At 43.9% G+C, this 20,821-nt stretch overlaps 1 protein-coding gene across 1 annotated transcript in view; it reads right to left on the bottom strand.

Moving 5' to 3' along the window:
- EIF3E (eukaryotic translation initiation factor 3 subunit E) overlaps positions 1–20,821 on the bottom strand; it is a gene marked incomplete in the record, with an annotated part of 1,040,336 nt that overhangs the window by 586,003 nt on the left and 433,512 nt on the right. The window contains 2 exon segments of the mRNA XM_044065734.1: positions 17,059–17,181; positions 17,528–17,653. Of these exon segments, the coding sequence (XP_043921669.1) occupies positions 17,059–17,181; positions 17,528–17,653 (249 nt within the window).

The following is a 20,821-nucleotide window of genomic DNA, read 5'->3' as shown; positions in this document are numbered from 1 at the left end:
GCACGTGGCTTTGGCCAGGCCCGACAGGGATCTGTGTCCAGTCAACGAACACCTGCTTCTGATGACAGTACCCAGTCTGGGTTTGTACCGGATACGGTCCGTAGCACCCCTGCAAGGCACAGGTACCATGTCCGTGGCCAGAGACACTGATCTGTATGACCTGGCAGGTACAGTCTGTGGCTGTCCACAAACACCAGTATATGGCAGCCATGAGGTGGAACTGTGTGCATCCATACACACATGCAAATTGACAACACCTAGGGCTACCGCATACACGCACACACTGCATCAACATTGCCCCACCTTCTACTGCTGTCCCTCACCAACACACATACATGTCAATCGGTGGTATCGGTGGCTGACTCAGGCATACCAAGTTCACACCCTGTGCATATGATGAAACTGTGCCACCTCCTGCAATCTGTAACAACTGTGCAGGTACAGGTTAACATGTTGCTGATGCACAGGGTGACCACATAGATGTGTAGTAATAGTATCATGTTAACAGTACTGTGTGCTGAATTAATTGTGGGTATATCACAGCATGCCTGATGCAGTAAGTGTGTGATTGTCATGTACTGTTGTCTACACCCATGGTAAGTACCATAGTGTATCATCTGCACATGTTGGCATACTGGTGGTAATGATGTCAACAGAAGGCTACATACATAGGTAGCACAGGGGATAAGGTAATGAATGTAGTAATACGCAATGATAGACATGTAAATTGCAAGTGGCATGTTGCCCACACTGGACTCTGCAATGCAGATGTTTGAGGATGTTGATATGTGTGCAGTACTACACGACTGGTACAGGACACACAGGAGCACCCTAGCACTGCATGCTCACATCTCATACCATGCTAGACAGCCCCAACACACAAAACTAACTTGTCACAGGAGGGAGAGTCCCCATATATGTCAGGGATACTGTGGTGGCAGGCCAGGTAGCATACATCCTACTAAGTATGGAACCATTGAGTGAAGGCTCAGTGTCTGTTATTTGACATGTGTATTACTGCAGGTATGAGCACATGGGTTTCCATCCAGTTATTGTACATCCTGACAGTACATGGTCTGTACACTTGTGTGCGCTGAGACTGGACCCTAGCCATCTGACCCGTGTATTTCCATGTACATAGTGCCTGCATATTTGCAGTGTTACCTACTGGAAGTGGTACAGCTTGTTTGTTGTACAATGGACTACATGCAGCCCTGTTTACTGTAGCTTTGTTTGCATGTATGTTTGCTTGCAATTACCCTGGAATACTGATCACACCTGCAATGTATAGTTATAGAGCTTCTGTGGACTCCTAGTGCCATCTGCATAGCTTACTATATGTATGTCCATGTCCCACTTGACAGGATGTCACTGTTTGTCCTGTTCACATGTACATTGCCTGTGACACGGTGCATATGACTTACCTGGCATGTGTCCACGTGAGCAGTCATATATGCTACTGCTAACTAATCACAGGCACTACACCTTCACATATTCATCTTCTGTTGAACTACCTGCTTCGCTAGGGACGGCCTGCACCTGTCACCCCTGGGCTTTCAGATATTGGCAAAGGCTCTTGCTACCCCATAGTGCCTATGTTAGGCAAGGCTCAAATGACAAACCCACCTTCATAGGTATCACAAGGGATAAGAAACTAAGAGTAATGCTACCCAACGCCAGAAGTCTAAACCTCCAGATGCATGCACCCGAAACTCTCCTTGGCATGGAGAACATCGATATCTGTGCAGTAACAGATGCCTGGTTCAGGGCTACTGAGAGCACACCAGCACTACCAGGTTTAACCTGGTTGATTTCTTTGAAACAGTCACCAAGGCCATTGACGAGGGGAAGGTGGTTCACACAGCCTACCTGGACCTCGCAAAAGCCTTCACAACAATACCCCACTTGGGCATTCTAGAGAAGCTCATCAGCTTAAATATAAGCCCCTATGTCACTAGATGGATTGCACACTGGCTCAAGGACAGAACCCACACGGTTAGAATTGCTGGAGCCATGCCAGACTCCAAACCAGTTACGAGTTGTGTCCCACAAGGCTCAGTCCTGGGACCTCTCTTGTTTGGTATATATTTATTGGAGGTACAGGCCAACACGGACGGACTGTGGCTGACCAAATATGCAGATGACTGCGAACTGGCCACCATAATCGACTCTCCAGCCGACACAAGCGTCTTCCAAAGGGGCATCATAGAAACAGACAACTTGTGCCAGAGCCATGGCCTTCAGCTGAACAGTGTTTAGAAAGGGAAATGTGCATCCTGTAGTCTGTTCACCTAGTTGCCAAAAGGGACATTTTTCCTCACACACACTAACCCCCCTCAGCCAAAAACACACACTTGCCATTTGCAGGATTCAAACCCTATCTGACTATGTTATGACACTCGAGACGGACGCATTAGCAGAGTGTGCTATTCGCATTACTGGGAGGTTTCCCTTCTCTTGCTGTACTTATAGGGTGCTGACATCATCAGTGTTTAGAAAGGGAAATGTGCATCCTGTAGTCTGTTCTCCTAGTTGCCAAAAGGGACATTTCCCTCACACACAATTGCACACACACTAACCCCCTCAGCCAAACACACACACTTGCCATTTGCAGGATTCAAACCCCTACCTAACTATGTTATGACACTTGAGACGGACGCATTAGCAGAGCGCGCTATTCGCATTACTGGGAGGTTTCCCTTCTCCTGCTATACTTATAGAGTGCTGACATCATCTGTGTTTAGAAAGGGGAATGAGCATCCTGTAGTGTGTTTTCCCAGTTGCCAAAAGGGACATTTCTCTCCCACAGACTTACACACACACCAACCACACACACACACACACACACACACACACACACACACACACACACACACACACACACACACACACACACTCTGAGCATTTGCAGGATTCAAACCCCTACCTAACTATGTTATGACACTTGAGACGGACGCATTAGCAGAGCGCGCTATTCGCATTACTGGGAGGTTTCCCTTCTCCTGCTGTACTTATAGGGTGCTGACATCATCGGTGTTTAGAAAGGGGAATGTGCATCCTGTGGGGAGGCAGACGCCAAGCACACTCTGGCTAAGCTGTCATTCCCTAGGGCAAACAGCCTACTGTTGACCTCTACACCCATATGTTTAATTGTCAAATGCACATTATTTGTTTCTGATAGACTGTTTGCACATCTTTATTGCCATAGCATTCCCTGTTTGTATGAACAACTTGTGCATCTGTGGAAGATGTTTGCATATGGGAGGGATCCACTATATCACGTATGTCTCTGTAGTCATTTAACTGTGTGCACTGGGCAGACTGCTGTAATGTGGTTGGTTCCTGGAATAACACGTAAAAATACCAGATATGTGTGTCCAACTGCTAAACTGAGATTTGGCCTAAGTGTGTGAGCATGCCCAGTTCAGCCTTCCCATGGCATGTTGTCTGACATATGTCTCATTTATCAAAGTGTGTGAGCATGCCCAGTGTGAGCATTCCATATGTTGAACTCTGCAGCCCACCACATTTGTGGATGAGTGTGAACTTCAACAAATATCACCCGTTTATGGTTGTGTGTTGTGTCATGTTGTGTAGTTACTGTACAACTGCTTTGTGTGTGAACACAACAGGATTATACTGTGCCTGCAGTGTTTGCATGGGATACGTTGCATACAGTTGTCAACATCCTTTCACACTGACCTAACACTGTAGTACTGTATAGTGTACTGGTATTACTTTGACTGTGGTGGACAGTATCCTGGGCTTTAGTGCTATCACTGCTTTACATTTTGATAGTGAGCACAACAGCCTGGTTAGGGGCCAGTTGTGTACATCTGACCATGTTGCATTCTGTTCAGATATGAACTACTTAAACCAGGCTTGTTCAACATTGGTAGTGTATTCCGCAACATAGTTGTACATTTGCAAACACTAGCGATGTGCCCTAGTCCATGTCTAATGCTAGTTGGAGAGTGTGTTTGTCCTTCAACACACATTGTAAGTGGAGTTTGCCATGACATATGTCATGGTTAGTATACTGTGCCTCTGTCTACCTGTGACATGACAGTGATACCCAGGATAAAGCTACCATCTCCCATCCACTCATCAAGATTCCTATTGAGGAAAATTGATAAGTGACTCTATGGGTAGCCTGTACTGGGAGTTCCCTCATGGATGGGGGTGGCTTCTGTTTTGTGGATCATGCAGTACAGCTTGTCCTATGTAAGTCAGTGCTGGGGTTCAGGTCTCTCGTGCATAGCTCACTGCCATTCAGATTGTACAAGGTGCAGCATGTTTATTGATACCAGCAACACAGGCAACACATGGCATCTGTGCAAGCTCTTTGATACTCCTGGTGAGGTACTGTTGGGGACTTTACTGTTGATGGAGGTGTCTGCTGAGGTACATCCCACAGGGGCTATTGTAGTCAATTGTACCGCTGATGAAGGATGACTGCAGAGCCACAATGACCTCCCCTTATCTAGATCTGACAACCTTCATGATTAGGTGGGTATATGGTATGTTTCTGTAAACACTACAGCACATGTTTGTCCAATGCAGGATATCTATCACCTTGTGTCCCCAGGTCTCTCATTACATGTTAACTGTAATGGGTTAACACCTATGTGGTAATTGGTGGGCACTAACTGTATATCCACGGGGGTTGACTATACACTTTTCTGCAATTAGCTTGCTACATGGCTATGGCACCAGTTGTCTGTTTCTATGTGGCCCTTTTGTGGGATGCTTGTGTCAGCTGGTGGATCATATATGGTGAGCAGTTTGTAGTCCTCTGCAAACATGTTCAGACACAGTCCTTCCATGTTTGCCTGTACCTATGGGACATATATACCAGACGAGGGAGATCCCAGGACCAAGCCTTGTGGGATGCCAGTTATATCTGGTTTGTAGTCTGACATGGCTGCAGCATGTCTGACCATGTCTGTTCTGTCCTTGGTCTGGTTTGCAACCCCTCTACTGACATAGGGGTTTATATTTAAGCTGGTGAGCTTATCTATAATGAACACGTAGGGTATTGTATAGAAGCCTTTGCAAGGTCCAGCTACGCTGTGTGGACCACATTGCCCTCATCAATGACCTTAATGACTGTTTCAATTGAGTCAAACATGTTTAGGGGCAGGATCTGCACTTAAGAAAGCCACACTGGGTAGGGTCCGGTGTCAGTAGGTCCCCAATATCTTTATGTCTGTGGTACATGCTGATCCTTTCCATAGCTGTGCAGACCGAGCTTCTCAGGATTCTGGGGTAGTAGATTTCAGTATCCATTCAGGCAACACCTTTGTTGAGAAGGACCACTGTTGCTGTACACTGCTCTTTGGGTACATATTCTGTGGTAAGGCTGACATTGAGCAGTAGTGTGATTTGGCATTCCATTCATCTTGTAGTCCATGCTGCACTCAGCCCAGGACACCATCTCATACCATTGCTGCTGTGTGTTTTGCTTTGTAGATGCTGGCTGTTACCTCAGCATCTGCAATGTCAGGGGGCCAGCAGTCTGCTGGGATAGATATTCTGCATTCTGGGGGGGGGGGGGGTTGCACTGCACCTGTCAGGATGTATGTTGGCAATATGTGTGTGTGTTTGTGATATTTGTGTGATTCAGAGCATATCTGTGAATTCCCAACACGGTTCCTACCATCAGTTGTGAAAGCCTTGGGATTATCCTTCGTGTCCTGTACAATTTGTATCTTCATAGGTTCATACTAGGCTATCCACCCTAGGGCATTTGTTAGCCTCGCCAGAGTGTGTGGGGCTTTTGCCACCCCTTGCTATGTGAATATTATGGCCATTTATGATTTGCTTTGCTGTGCCTCTGTCTGGACATGACACAGTGAAGACCCCCAGTGTAACTCTACAATCATCCATCCACTTGGCAAGATTCCTGTTGAAGAGTGTCAGTGAGGGGCTCTGCCTAACATGGAGTGCGATTCTGGTCCAGGGTGTGGGGAGCCTCTGGATCATGTATCTGTCCCACCAGCACATCCTATTTCATTATTTGTTGAGGTTGACATCTCTCTCTCTCACAGCTCCGATGGCTTTGAGTTTTCTGGGGTGGAGCATGTCCATTACTCCTGTGTTGGGCATGGCCTTCTACAACATGCATGCAATGCCTCTGTGTAGGCAGTATGTGACTGCATTCAGCTGGGGTGTCTACAGCCAGGCAGCATATGACATATATTTGAGACCCTTTATCCTCTTGGTGAGGTACCTTTGAGGTCTTTCTAACTGCTGCAGGTGTCAGGTAAGGTACATCCCATATGAGGCATTGTACTAGATTATGGGTGTGATAAGAGAACAGTATAGGGGCACAATGACCTCTGTTGACGTAGATGTGAATCCTTTCCTGATACGGTGTCAAATGTAGACAGTCTTCCTAGCCACATTGGCAATGTGAGTGTCACATAACAGGTTACTGTCCACTTGTGTCCCTAGGTCCCTGATTACTCCTTCCATACATAATGGTTTACCACCTATGTGGTAATTTGTGGTACCTTGTTTGGTATTTGGTGGGACATTCATACTGTCCAGTGTCTTCAGGACGGCTGGGTGGGGTTCCTGTGTGTGAGAATGTGGTCTGTAGCATGCTACAGACTGTACAGCAGTCTTGCCTACAGTTAGTTGCACATGGGTGGACTCCAATGCCTTGTGCATTGTCAGTTACCTGGACGTATGGGTATCTGTGCTGAATATGGATACTCACCCTCCTTTTATGTTTTGTTCCAGGTTTTGGGGCCATGACATGATATGTGGTATAACCTGGTAGTGCTGGTGTGCTGTCAGGAGGCTTGCAGCAGGTTTCTGTCACTGCACAGACATCTATGTTCTCCATACTGGGGATGGCCTTGGGAGCATGCATAATGGGGTTTACACATCTGGCATTGGTCAGCATTACCCTTATGTTTCTTTCCACTTATGTTTTCTAGGGTGGTGGGTTAGTCTTTTCAGCCTTGCCTACAAAAGGCTCTATGGAGGTGGCAAAGGCCTTATCCAATATCCAGACGCCCAGGGGTAACAGGTGCAAGCCATCCCAAGAACAGCTGCGTGGCTTGTCAAGCATGACATCCCAAGCAGACAGACATTGTATCCCCTTGGAATGACACCAGTAAGTGTGCCACTTGCTATGACTGATCATTCCGTGTTTGTACTGTGGCATTATTCTTGGTAAGGGTAGGATGCTGCAAACAGCGAGTGTCATACCGGCCTGGACTACATAATCAGAGAGCTCATCTATGTCTCTTTTCATGTAGTCTAGGGAGGTACATCTCAGGTCATTCACACCAGCATGGACTATGACTGCATCATATTTCTACTTGCTTTGGAGTGACCTGCATACTTCTGTTATGTGGCGATTGTGGCAGCCTACAGGCAGCTTACTGTACCCTTTCCCTTGTTCAGTCTGGTGTGCGGGACAGCAGTGTGTCTGACTATGGAGTCGCCTATTACAACTGTATCAGGCATGTTGTTTCTCCTTCTGGCCTGTGACTGTTTGGCACACCAGCTTTGTGTACTATGTGTTGCATGTGCTATGTTTGGAGGTTGTTTGATTGGGTGTCTGCTTTAGATGCCTCTGTTGGTGTGCTGTGTTTGTAATTTGTGCCTCCGGGAATGTTTTTCTGTGTTTATGTGTTTGGTTTGCAGTTGTGATAGGTCTATGTGGGACTGTGTTTGTGGTGTGTGTGGTTACCTTCTCCTCCTGACTAGTTTTGGGAGTACTGAGTTGAGGGAGCTCAGCCTCCAGTTTGGATAGATGGTTGCATCTCTCACATATATTTGTATTTCTTGGGTGGAGTTGGGGGTTGTCTGTGTACTTGGGGCAGGTGTAACATTGCCTCAGGATTCACAGATTCAACTTGTTGTGGCTGGCCTTAGTGGATTGTATGCGTGGACATATTTTATTGCCATACTACTGATCAGTGATTACTTCATTGTTTATGTTTGCTCCGTCATGTAGTAGCTTCCTCATTCTCTTGCCTGGTTTGGTTATGGCTGGTGTCCACCATGCCAGATGCCTGCGTGTATGGCATTGTGTCTTGTTTTAATTTAGGATTGCATAATCCAAGCATTCCTGGCAGTGTTCATGGAATGGCTGTATTACAGGTTCTGAGGTGTGGCCCATATTTTGCACCTGCACATGACCTTTAATGGATTCCACATCAGTTTGGAGGAGTGCAAATATTGCTTTACACATGTTTTCCACTGTGGTTTTCTGGCCAGGGACTGTGGTCAGGATTTGTATATCCAGTGCGATTACTCTATGGTCTGGTTTTACCAGTGAGCAATACACTTCTCGTCTTGCCATCCAGTACCCATGTTGCTGATTATCACATCCAGTATGCTTACCCCTCTTGTGGGAGTGGTACGTTGTTCCTGGGCCTTTTGGTTTATGGATTCTATGAACTTCTGTCCTACACTGTTGGAGCTAGTATAATGCTCCCAGTCTATGTCTGGGTATTTTCAGTCACCCAATATAATGTGGTTTGGAGGACTTGATATATTCATGTATTCCAGCATAGGCCAGGTGCAGTTCCTGGTGTTGGGACAGTAGTCTGTAGCAGGCTATAAACTGGGGGGCAGTTTTAGCCACTGTTACTTGACCATGGCTAGTCCATGCTGCTTCTTGTTGTGGTACCAACATGGGGGTGTGGTTATCCTTGACAATTCTTGCTAGTCACCCTCCTTTTGTAGCTTGTTCCATGTTTTGAGGCTGTACAGCACAGTATGAGGTGTAACCTGGTAGTGTTAGGGTGCTGTTGTGAGCCTTGACTCAGTTTTCTGTTACAGCACAGATATCAACATTCTCCATACTGGGTGAGTTTAGACTGCATGCATCTTGCTGTTTCGACTTATCCCTTCTGATACTATGGAGATAGGTTTGTGTTTTGAGCCTTACCTATTCAGGGCACACTGTGGGTAACAACAGCCTTTGCCAGTATCCATACGGCCTGCACTGATAGGTGCACGCCAGTCCTAGCAGGTGAAGCATCATGTCATGCTCAGCATGTCATCCCAGACTGGCACACATTGGATCCCCTTTGACTAACTGCGATACTTCAGTCAATTATTGCACTTGATCATCTCATTGTCATATTGTGGCATGATGCTTGGTGAGGGTAGGATGTTAGTCAGGGTCCTCAGGTGTGCATATAGTACATGGTGTTACATTACTTAACACATGGCATTCATGCCTCAGGTGGTGCTGCAGGGCTGCCTCTGTCGGATGCGTATATTACACTTCCCTGTACATGTTTGTGAGCAGGTCATGTCATTGTAGGCATCCATGTTATTATTTGAGTGAGTCAGAGGGGGTATCATTCCCAGGGTTCCTACTGAGCCAGTGTATGTGCTATGCGCTGCCTCTTTGCCAAGGCAGCGCATAGCACATACACTGGTTCCTACTGAGCCAGTGTATGTGCTATGCGCTGCCTCTTTGCCAAGGCCAGGGCATACTGGGCACGCCTCCTTCTGCCTACTGGGGCAGGCTCAGGTTGTTCCTCCTCCCGAGTCACGCTCTGCCTGTGATGGCCTTGGCAATGGTGGGGGGCTGTTTGGCCCAGCCCTATGCTGGTCCTGCTGCAGCTGTTTTCGCAAGATCATATATGTAGCATAGCACATACCATGACAATTTGGGTACATGTAATTGGTGTGTACTGCAAGGCTCCACCAGATGTGTCCAGACACCGGAACCGTGACTTGAGCAGCCCAAACACACGCTCTATTACATTACGTGTTTGTGCGTGTGCCTCATTATGGCGTTCCTGTTCAGGTGTGTGTGCGTTTCTGATGGGTGTCATCAGCCACGGCTCCAGTGCATAACCTGCATCCCCCACTAGGTGTCCGTGCGGGATGTCCCCATTGGTAAATGTCTGGTACAGCTGGTCAAATGCCAGATGTGGGAATCATGGTAGCTCCCAGGACAGCCAGCACACACATTCATTATTATGCCCTGGGCATCACACACGACCTGGCAGTTGATGGGGGGAAGCCCTTGCGGTTGATGTATGCCCTACCCCGCTCACCGGCTGGTGCTTTGATGCGTATGTGCGTGCAGTCTATTGCACCCACTACCTCAGGGTATTCCGCTATTTGCTGGAAGAGACGCATATTGCTGGCCAATACCTCACTGGCATTAGGGAAATATACATGATCACTGACATGTGCTGACATGGCATCCAGGAACTGGTGCAGTACCCTGGAGGCTGATGCCTGTGATATCCCCATCATATCACCAGTTGGTCTCTGGAAGGTACCTGTTGCTAGTATTCTTAGGCCAACACATACCTTGGTTTCCACTGGGATGGGTTCCCCTCTGTTGGTTCTGTGTGTGAGGCGTGGCCTGCACAGCTCCACTATTTGCTGCAGGAGGTCTCTGTCCACTCTATAGCGCTCTACTATCTCCAGCTCATGTAACCCGTGGTAGGTGACCCTGGGCCTGTACACTCTTCTCCGTCTCCTCACTGTGGGTTGTCTGGCACCATCTGCATTGTCACCACCCTCAGCAAGTCTCCTATGTCTCATTATGACAGCTATGGCAACCCCTGACATTTCTGCTCCGAGTTCAGCTTTTTCAGTTTTCACTTCTAATAACTTAATCCTGTCTTGCAGTGTCTCTTGAGAGAAACATCCTGCACTGCTGTTTGCAGAGTTTTAAGTGCTGGGCTGGGCTACTATTCTGCCTGTGTAATTGCCTGCTTCTAATTGTTTTCGCCTGCTAGCTCCAGCAGTATTCCCTGCTAGCTTCCTACTAAATCTGTTGCTTCCTTTTTCCTCTCTGTTTCCTCAGGGAGGAGCCGTGTGCAAACCAGCAGAAACACGCTCACAGTGGCTTACACGCACGCACACATGCTTACACGGTTTAGAATCTGCTTATTCGGATTAAAACGCGTGCACACCTGCGCAAACAGTGTTAAACATCTCCCAACACGCTCCCACATGCTCAGTCTGCCTTACACGCGCGCACACTGCCTTACTCCCGCTTCATGGTGCACACACGTGCGCATGCACGCCCAGCAAGAAACTTTGGTGTAGGCAACAGTGTACACCTTCCATTTCTTGACTTTCTCATGCTTATCTAGTGGCACACCTCTTTCCATGATATCTGTCTGACATCTGCCATGTAACTCTGACCTCCAATGAACTGCATTTCTTTCTACCATTCCCCCCTGTGATGTCACCCATCTCCTACTCTGTTCCTCCCCCTTCTGTAACTCTTACACTACTCAGACTGTGCTCATTTGCTATGTGACAGTGGAATTCAGTATCCTAACACTCATTTGCATCAGATTGCCTACTAATGCTTGGTTACATCTCTTAGACTCAGCTTCCCCCCTTAGCAACCACTACACGGTGGCCATGTTGGTTTTGGTCTGCTGGTCCCTGCATTGACATTCCATGTATTGCATAAAACCCACATTTGTGGGTTTATAACCTTCGTTTTTATGTTTTATACAGCGCAGCCTGTTTGCGCGGGGCTGCGCTGGGTTTATACATCGGCGATCGCCGGGAAAAAAAAATTATATTTTTAATATATTTGCATCAGGTTACCTTGCCAATGGCCACATATTTGGCCATTGGCATGCTGCCTGACACATATGCACCCTTTATTTGGAGCTGACATGGCTCCATTACGGTTTTTGCAGAAACCTACTCAGTTGTCAACTGAGTACATTTCTGCAGCTAAAACGGCTCTTACACGGGCTGTTCTGGGCTTCTTGGATCACTAATCATCCTCATTTGCATGCTATTCGGCTGCAAGTGAGGTGATTAGCTTATCCACGCCCACTCCGTGTAAGAGATGTTTTAGCTTGTCTCTTACACGGACTTTGGGCTGTTCCTGGATCGCGAAGGCTGCATGGAGTCTTACACTACTCTTAGACTCCGTGCAAGCCTTCGTGAATCCTGCCCAATATATATTTACCTTTGATTGCTGAGATAATCTGACTGGGATTAAACCCTTTTTCAGCAGAGGCCTGGGAAGAAAGGCTCCACATTTAACACCAGTTATGAACATATACACAAAATACAATTAAATAATATCAGAAAACATACTAAACAAATTATCTATGGTATGACCCCAATTAACAGTAATATATAACTATCTACTATTGGATGGGTAAGGCCAATCTCTAACCAAGTGGAATAGGCTAATTCAAGCACAAAAGGGGAAACTGGCTAGGCTAAAAATGACCCTCAAAAGGTAGTTAGCCTAGTACTTACCCATGTTCATATGTTCATAGGTAACTGTAAATACATGAAAAAAAACTTTAAAAATAACTTAGGTAATCACTTAGAAACAGAGCATGTACATAGCTTGCATAGGAATACCCAGTGTTATGCATTCATTAAACAGACACAGGCTTGTACATAGCAAAGAGATAAAACTTCAAAATATACTGAAATATTACCTGTCATTTCTAGCAATTAAAATAATTAAACTGATTTCTTTTCATTATGTAAATATCAAAAGGGAGGAATGCGGGTGATTAAGAAATATACAATGATATGTTAGTAACTGCGGTGGTGGTGCTGCAGTGGCGTTGTCGCCTCACAGTACGACATCCTGTTCGATTCTCAGCTAAACGGTCTTCTGTGTGGAGACATGCGTGAATGGGCATACCTTCGTTGAAGGTTGTGCGTCAAGGCTGGCAACTCGGCATGTAAAAATCTACTGCCAATCATTAGCGGACCGGAGTTCCGCTGTGGCGACCCCTAACCGGGAAAAGCCGAAAGACACAACTATGATATGTTAGTAGCGTAGAACTACTGAAGTTTTGTTACATTTAAGATTGAGAAGTAAATTAATTAGGAAAATGAGAATGGTTGGTGCTTTTGGACTCTAATAAAGAGTTTTAGTTTTGGACAAAAGAACAGTGAGAGGGGCGAGACTGTGACACTGAGAGGACAGTGAGACAGTGGTTGATTTCATTAAGACAGACTAAGGAAGAAGAGACTTGAGTCTTGCTGTCAACTAAGAGCCTGTTATACAATTTTTGCAAACAAAGTTATTCCTTGTGGTTCAGTTAGTATCTTTCTGGCCTGATGGAGAAAAAGGAACAAGTATTTGATGAAAAGGTAGCAGGTGTGGCCAAAAAAATTATTCTAGATGGGAGATGAGCAGTAGCAGAGAGAATTTTTGCTTGGATACTGTTTCAGTAGCAACCTGAAGGTATGTGTCCTATCAGCCTGTATTATTTGCAGCGGGATAGAGATCCAATTTTTAATGAGCAGGTGGGAGTATACAAAATCCCCAGGTGAACTGCTTGTTTTTGAAATGGATAACAGAGATATATCACTTGACACCAGTAGTCTAGAACTGGAGTATGGCTGGAGCATATTTTTTCAATGATGGGCATTTTTCAGGGAAATGAATTATGTTATGGACTATCTTGAGCTGAGAGTATGTATGGTAGTGGGGGAAGTTGCAGTATAGTATTAATTACAGTAATGTATCAAAAGGCACTACTGCTTCTATAAATTGTCTGATGCACTAAAATAAAGCACGCATGCAGGTACAAGTAAGCTATAGCATTAGTCTGTGTGGTTGGCTCATGGAATGAGAGATGCAGAAACACAAGATTTAAAAATGACTAAAAGGAACAGTTTAAACAGTGAGTTTGGCAACATACTATTAAATAGGCACATAATCTGCAGCCAAGTTAAAGTGACATGGAGTGAGCAAAATGTTGGGGAAATCAGTCAATGTTCTGAGGTTTCTTAAGGCTGCAAGTCACTGCTGGAAAATGTCACCTCAAGGAAGCCAAATGTTACTGCTATTGTTTTAAATGGTTGTCAACAGACAACGCATGTAGCTTGTGCTCTGAAATCCAGATGGAAAATGACCTTATTACAGAGAAGTTCACATACAAGAATGTAGATACAACATAAGAGAATTATGATGGGGTTGACAAGAAATTCACAACAGAAGCAAGGCTATCCCAAGGAGAATTTAATTAATTTCAAGGACACTAACAAACTGCATATCATTGCATGCATCAAAATTATGTCTACTACATGCAGCTTTAGCTGTGTTGTCACATAAGATATGGCAATGCACTTCTGATCTACAACTTGCTTTAGACAAATCCAGAAGACTAACAATGGCTGTTCGTACACTATGAAACCACAGTACTGACTATTACAGCCACGTGTGAACTGATGGTTTGTAACCACACATTCGGGTACTTTTAAATTAACCTGTGACATGACTATCCCTTTATTCCTTCCCACCATTGTCAGGAGCATGCAATCAGAAGATGTACTTTCTTTTAATCATCACCACAAAACAGTTTCCAAACTCTTCCTCCCACACACACTTTTAGGGTAAAAAGACAGTCAAGCTTTGCTCTCTTATGAATGACTGAAATTTTCCATTTCAAAAAGCTACTACTGTGTTTAATTTGAATAAACAAAAGCAATATTTTATTGGACAAACCGTATGTTTATATAGCACTGCAGCATAATTTAGGCATTATAAAGCATTATGGTCAGGCTGACCACAGCCACAATCTATGTGCTCTTCTCTAGCCTCACTCGAGGTAACTCCATGCTGGAGACATTTTCTATATTATGACTGTAGGCAAATTAGAAGCATCATTAGTGCTAGAATTAGTAGAGTTTTAAAAGGAAATAAATCCTTTCAAGGAGACTATTTGATGATAAAGGCACCGCTGTGGTGCTTTAAAATGAGCATGGAGGGACTGCGGTGTTTCACTGTGTTTTAAATCTGCATACCTTTCACAGTACTTACTGTGCACAAAACTTTCAATAGCCTTGACTTCCCATATGCAAAGAAAAGCTTATTTTCTGAAAAGCTGATGGAGTTTCAGTTACATCGTGCAGTGTTCTAAATTACATGATAATATGCAAGCTCTTACAGACTTCCAGGCCCCTGATATAAACACATCACTCCAAGTAGTATATTTCTCCTAGTTATCATAATGCCCTTCATTCCTGGTTGAAGAATCAACATTAGGTTCTCCTTTCTATCCAGAAACAATGACGACAAACTTAACCCAAAAGGAATGCCTAACATAATACCTTTTTTAAGAAACAAATTTCACTTACATTAGTTTAACTTGCATTAATTACCAAACAAGTGTGCATTAGCTTAACCTGTATTAAATTATCCATCCAAGTGTGCATCTAACTGATGGAACCAGCAAGGGATTCAGCAGCAACTCAGTTAGAATAACTGCACCATCATTCACAGATATGTATACAGCATTGCAAAAGTAAGCCATCAAACGTAGTAAGAAAGCAGGCGATTATATATAGTGTTATTGCACAACAAAAAGAAGAAAATACTTCACTTTTGCTTGTGCATCAGAAAATGAGAATTAGGATTTTTGCCAAACTTTTGCTGGTGCATCAGAAGATGAAATTCAACTTTGGTATTAAAAAAAAAAGCTACTTTGTAACATCTGCTATGCACAGAGCTACATGTTTCAGGGCAGTCTTGTGCACTGATCTTCTCCACCTCAGAATAATAACAATTTGCAAACACTAAAGTAAAAGGGCTTGACTTAGCAGACATTACTGTAATCTGATTAACAGAAGGAAGACGGGCGTTCTCTCATACACAGAGTGATTATACAAAACCTACTTCTTTTTGTGCTGACCAGAATGTTGAGTGTAAGCAGCATGACTTGCACCTGGGTGACTTTCCGCACAAGTCTCTCACGACACAAGGGCTCTGCCAAGCCATGCTATTAACCTTCAACTTTCCAACAATAGCTCTATTTCAAGTTCAGCTCTGCTATTCAGAGACAGGTTTATGAGACGAGGAAATCCTAGCAGTTATAATGAAAAAGGCTTCTGATGTCAAGAGTTGTCAAGTGACAACATTCCAGATTTTCACCTATTAAGATTTCAATAGGATGACTTCTACCTAATGACTGATGATTTTACGAGGTCTTCTGAGTTTGCACAATCATAATGTGTGCAGCTTTCAGTTTCATTTTTTTTTCTTTACTGGCATTAATTAAATGAGGTAAAGCATTGACCCACAAGGATGTTTTCAGACTCAGTCCAGGAGCAGCATCTGATTAACTGAACTGCTCAGTGTCACAAAGTAAGCAAATGGAAGCCGAGTCAAAGCACCCTACTTCCCTGGGCTAAAAATGCATTACTTGCATGCTGTTCAACTTGTAATGAACGACAAGGAAATAACGGCAGTCAGTTTGCAGATTAACTACACATATGTCCAAATTTCAACATACTGTTAATGGAATCATAAGAGGATTAAACAATTCCTTCATGATTTCCCATTGCCTGTTCCAACTGAAAACTAAACTATCTAGACAAGAGCTGTTTTGAGCTATTGACACTGCAGAGACAAGTCTGGAAAATATTTACAATTCAGACTGTTCTAATACAAAACTGATTTAATGGCTTTCCTAGTACATAATACCATATGTATCTATACAAATCAATATGTTTTTCCATTACAGTTCAGTTATTAACACAACAGGCAAACTGGTCCATTTGCTCCTTTTTAGTCGCAATTAAGGTGACGAGGCCAAGGTAAATGCAACATATAAGCACAGTTCAGAGCAACCAATCATCCACAGAATGCTTTGGGAGGGGGATGAAGCCAACAGTAGTAGAAGAAAACATAAAACAGGGAATCTGAACTCTAGACCCTACAGCTATGAGGCAAAGATCTCAGCCACTGAGCCAGCATGCTGCAAACATACAATTACCCTCAATTGAGACATCACAATCTAGAGCTACAAAGGAAAAAAAAAACAATGACTTCACATCAGTATGTTACAAAGCTCTTGAGCAGAAAATGAAACTTAGCAATACATTTAGCTTTACTGTACATTACTTCAAAAACAATATAGGGCATACAAGTTCATAAAAAATAAGTTGAACTACAGCCTAAAAAGATTTACTAACCCACCCAGATGATGTTCACTGCTGTTTAGTACTGATGCAGGCAGGTAAACAAACACAAGAATAAACGCTTTCAGTGACTGTCAAGTGGAACTTTTATAACATTAGTACAAATACCATAAAACATCTTAAATCACTTACAGGCTGATAGAGAAAGAGTTCAATGATATTATCTCTGCCCTTCGGATGGTTAAAAAACACAAACAGTGACCAGTGAATGAGCCATGTCCTCTGCTGAAGGGACTGGAGTGGAGAGCTGACAGACTGTGAGAAGAATACAAATCAGTTGTTAGAAATCATGAGTGTTACACCAAAATGTACCAATACAAACACAGCATCTTTAAAAAGGCTCATCAATCTTTTGAGGAGTTACCAAGATGAAAACCCTTTTAGGGAATTACAAATATGCACACAGTGTAGAGTCAGCACTACTGTTCTTTAAGGTCAGCTGAACTGATCATGAAAATGACTATAACTAAAGACCATTTCAGATTATATTCCAGTGTGATATCCAGAGTAAAACATTAATGTATGAAATGCTGAAAGATCCAGAGAAAAATACAACACTCTTGCAGTAGAGCAACAACAACTACATTCAGCAGTCTCTTACGTTGTTATCAATGGTCTCTTTCAATCTTGTCAAGTCTTCCATAGCAGCGTCCCAGTTCTGCATTAGGATTTCTGATGCCAATTTTCCCCAGAGAGAGCTCAAAGCGTTCCTGTCAGCAGATGGAACCTGATAGGAAGTAAATTATACAAATCAAAATAAAGATCAGTACCAGTGGGGAAATCAAAGAATGTAAATGCAATGCAAAAAGCATCTTTAATTTTTGTCTGTATGCATGTATTTAATTTTATTAGGCAGGTAGACTAGTCCTAACAATTTTCAGTCACAGCCTGGGTCCAAGGCACATTTAATTAATAACAAATTTACATTACAGCAACTCAATGGACAAAAACAATAAATAGATTGTTAACAAAAAATAAAAAATAGGCAAAGGAAAATAGACACAGACCAATAGTAACTACGGTTGCTAAGGCTGTACAGCAAGAGCAGAGAAATGAAAGTTATGTACTTCACAAATTCATACATCTGTGCATTCTTCCATTTAGCTCAGCAACTGGGTACATCACATCCTAACAGATCTGAGGCCAACAATTTAAGCTTCGGTTCCAAGGCTCAAACTCCTCTCCTCTTCCATAATGCACCAGCAATCTTACTGTCCTCATACGAGTTTTCTCACCAAGTACATGATCATCAACTCTAAAAGGAACAAAAACACTGTCTATTAGACTAAGTACTGTGACCACATACAACAACCAGACTGGGTTGCAACAAAGAAAAGCTCCAGGAAAGGCACAGCAGGAGCCACAAAGGAGTGACCATTTGGACAGGGGCAAAGGGCAGGAATGTTGAGACAGATGGAAGACAAAGCAGATCAATTAAGGTATAACTTCTATATCTAATGTCTTTACCATCTGCCTCAACGATTAGAGCAGAGTTCCCAATAGAACACTAGGAAGCATTATGAAAGGATATTCCTGAGAATGGCAGAAACAAACGCAACTCTGGACCTGGACTGCAGATCAAAACTGTAATGACAGACAAATGTATGAACTGTGGACCATGTAGCTGCTGTGCAGACATCTACAGGAATGCAGTTAAAATAAGTTGCAGGGGGTGAAAATTATCTGATAAAATGTATTTTCAGTTTACAGGGCAATAACAATCCCTCAGCCTTGTAGACAAACGTAGCAATCAAATAGCCACCTGGACAAGTTAACCTTTGACATGCTGGAACCTAACTTTAACTTAGGAAAAGAAATGAAAAACTGACCACTTTTTCTAAAGTCTTTTGTGCAGTGTACATAAAGCTAAAGCAGATGAACATCCATGGAATGAGAGAGATATTCTCCATTACTTGAAAAATATGGAAAGAAAACCAACAGATGAAAAACCTGCTTTAAGTTAGTCTCTGATGCCACCTTGGGAACAAATATGGATTAGTCCTGAAGGAAACACCACCCTTATACAAAATCAAATACAGGGGTTTGCATCATCAAGGCCTGCAACTCCGAAATCTTCCTGTCTGAGATAAGAGCCATTAAAAACATCATCTTCTAAGACAGAAATTTTAGACCTGCCGAGGCTGGAGGTTCAAACTACACCTTGGTAAGGCTCTGTAACACAATAGTGATCGCCCAAGGAGGAACAGGGTCCCTCAAAAGGGGTTGGAAGAGTAAAGCACCTCTTAAGAATGCTTAAGGAAGCAATAAAAGAATGCTGCTCTCTCACATGAAAGTTAGAAATGGCAGCCAACTGTACTTTAATCATAGAAAATCTAGTCCCTGAATGGAAAAGACCTGGCAGAAAATACAATACAGATATCAGTTGTACAAAGTACAGATCCAAACCTTTAAAATTAGCCCAGACAGTGAACCTTTTCTGGTTATTCCCGTAGGTCTTCCAAGGATAGGGTTTTTGGGAAGAAATGAGAAATCAGCACAATCCAGAAGAAAGTCTGTGATTATGAACCATCGCTGGAAGTGGAAAAACCAAGCAGTCAAATTGAGTGATTTGATGCCAGGTGAGGCTTGCCAGAAGAATGACAAATCAAATATGGAAAGGGATCCAGGACTCAGGGCGGGTACACTAGGTGAGGCAAAAGAAAGACTAACTAAACCTACTGGGACCAAAAGGGTTCAATGAGACTCACGTATGTCTTGCACCAGGCTGCTTTCTGAAGCAACTTGATTATGTGAGGAGTGGGTAGGCATACAGGAGTCCTGGAGGCCATGTATGGGCTACAGTGTTCCTCAGGACTGTACCACCCAAGAGATCACAGCAAAGAAGCTGCTGCAAATGGTGTAGGTCAGGGATGCAAACAGTTGGTAGCATGGCTGGATCCAGTAGCTAAAAATCTTGGCCGACATTGACTGACTGAGGGAGGGACCACTCATGTGGCAGGAGACTCAACCTGCTCAATTTGTCCTCCAAGATTTTGGACTTGCCTGGCATGCTCACTGCAACAAGAAAGCACTAGGAAGGCATTACCCACCGTCACATCCGCACAGCTTCTCAATATACGAGGTAAGACGGGCTTTTCCCTTGTTTCTTGATGTACCAGGCCACACACATTGCAAGTCTGTACTGTTGTCACACCCACAGGGAAGCAAACCTGGAAAGCCTGCAACACCCACAGGGAAGCAAACCTGGAAAGCCTGCAACACAATAAGGACTTTTTGCATCTCCGGAATACTGATGTGAAGGTTAGCCTTGGTCTGGGACCAGTACCATAGTCAGTCATCCCTTCAAAATACCTACCCACCAACCCTGAGGAGAGGAACCTGTGGTTACCTTAGCCCTTGTGGGGAAAACTCAAAGAGACGTCCCAGGGTGTTCAGCTGGATCTACTACAAGATATGTTACATGCAGATCCTGCTGAGTTTTATGGGATGCTGCATCAACTGGGCATGTCATGGACCACTGAATATACAAGAGTCCACTGAAATATTCATGTAGTACCTGGCATGTGGAGCCACAGCTACAGCAGCTGCTATGGAACCTAAAAGTTGATGAATCAGATAGGCAAGGTAGATTCTGATGGTGCAAAATGTGAGAAGCCGAAAGACACAAATACAACAGTCTGGGCAGAGGGAACCTGGCTATTTGTGTGGCGGTGCCAGGTGGCAACCTACAAACTCTAAGGATTGAAGAGGTTCTAGTTTGGAGTTTTCAAAATTTAGTGCAATCACCAATGAACAGCACAAGCACAGTAAGAAGTCTCATGTGAGATAAAGAATCCCTTGTGGTGGCCATGATGAGCCAGTAGTCGAACAGAACACCTGGAAACCCTGCAACACAAATCGTGTGGCTACTACTGCCATGCACTTGGTGAACACC

The sequence above is a fragment of the Protopterus annectens genome, chromosome 3.part0, assembly GCF_019279795.1.
Source record: "Protopterus annectens isolate FY-2018-M chromosome 3.part0, PAN1.0, whole genome shotgun sequence".
Taxonomy (NCBI): domain Eukaryota; kingdom Metazoa; phylum Chordata; order Ceratodontiformes; family Protopteridae; genus Protopterus; species Protopterus annectens.
The sequence above is the reverse complement of the archived record's forward strand: the minus strand, read 5'-3'. Positions and strand labels throughout refer to the sequence as shown.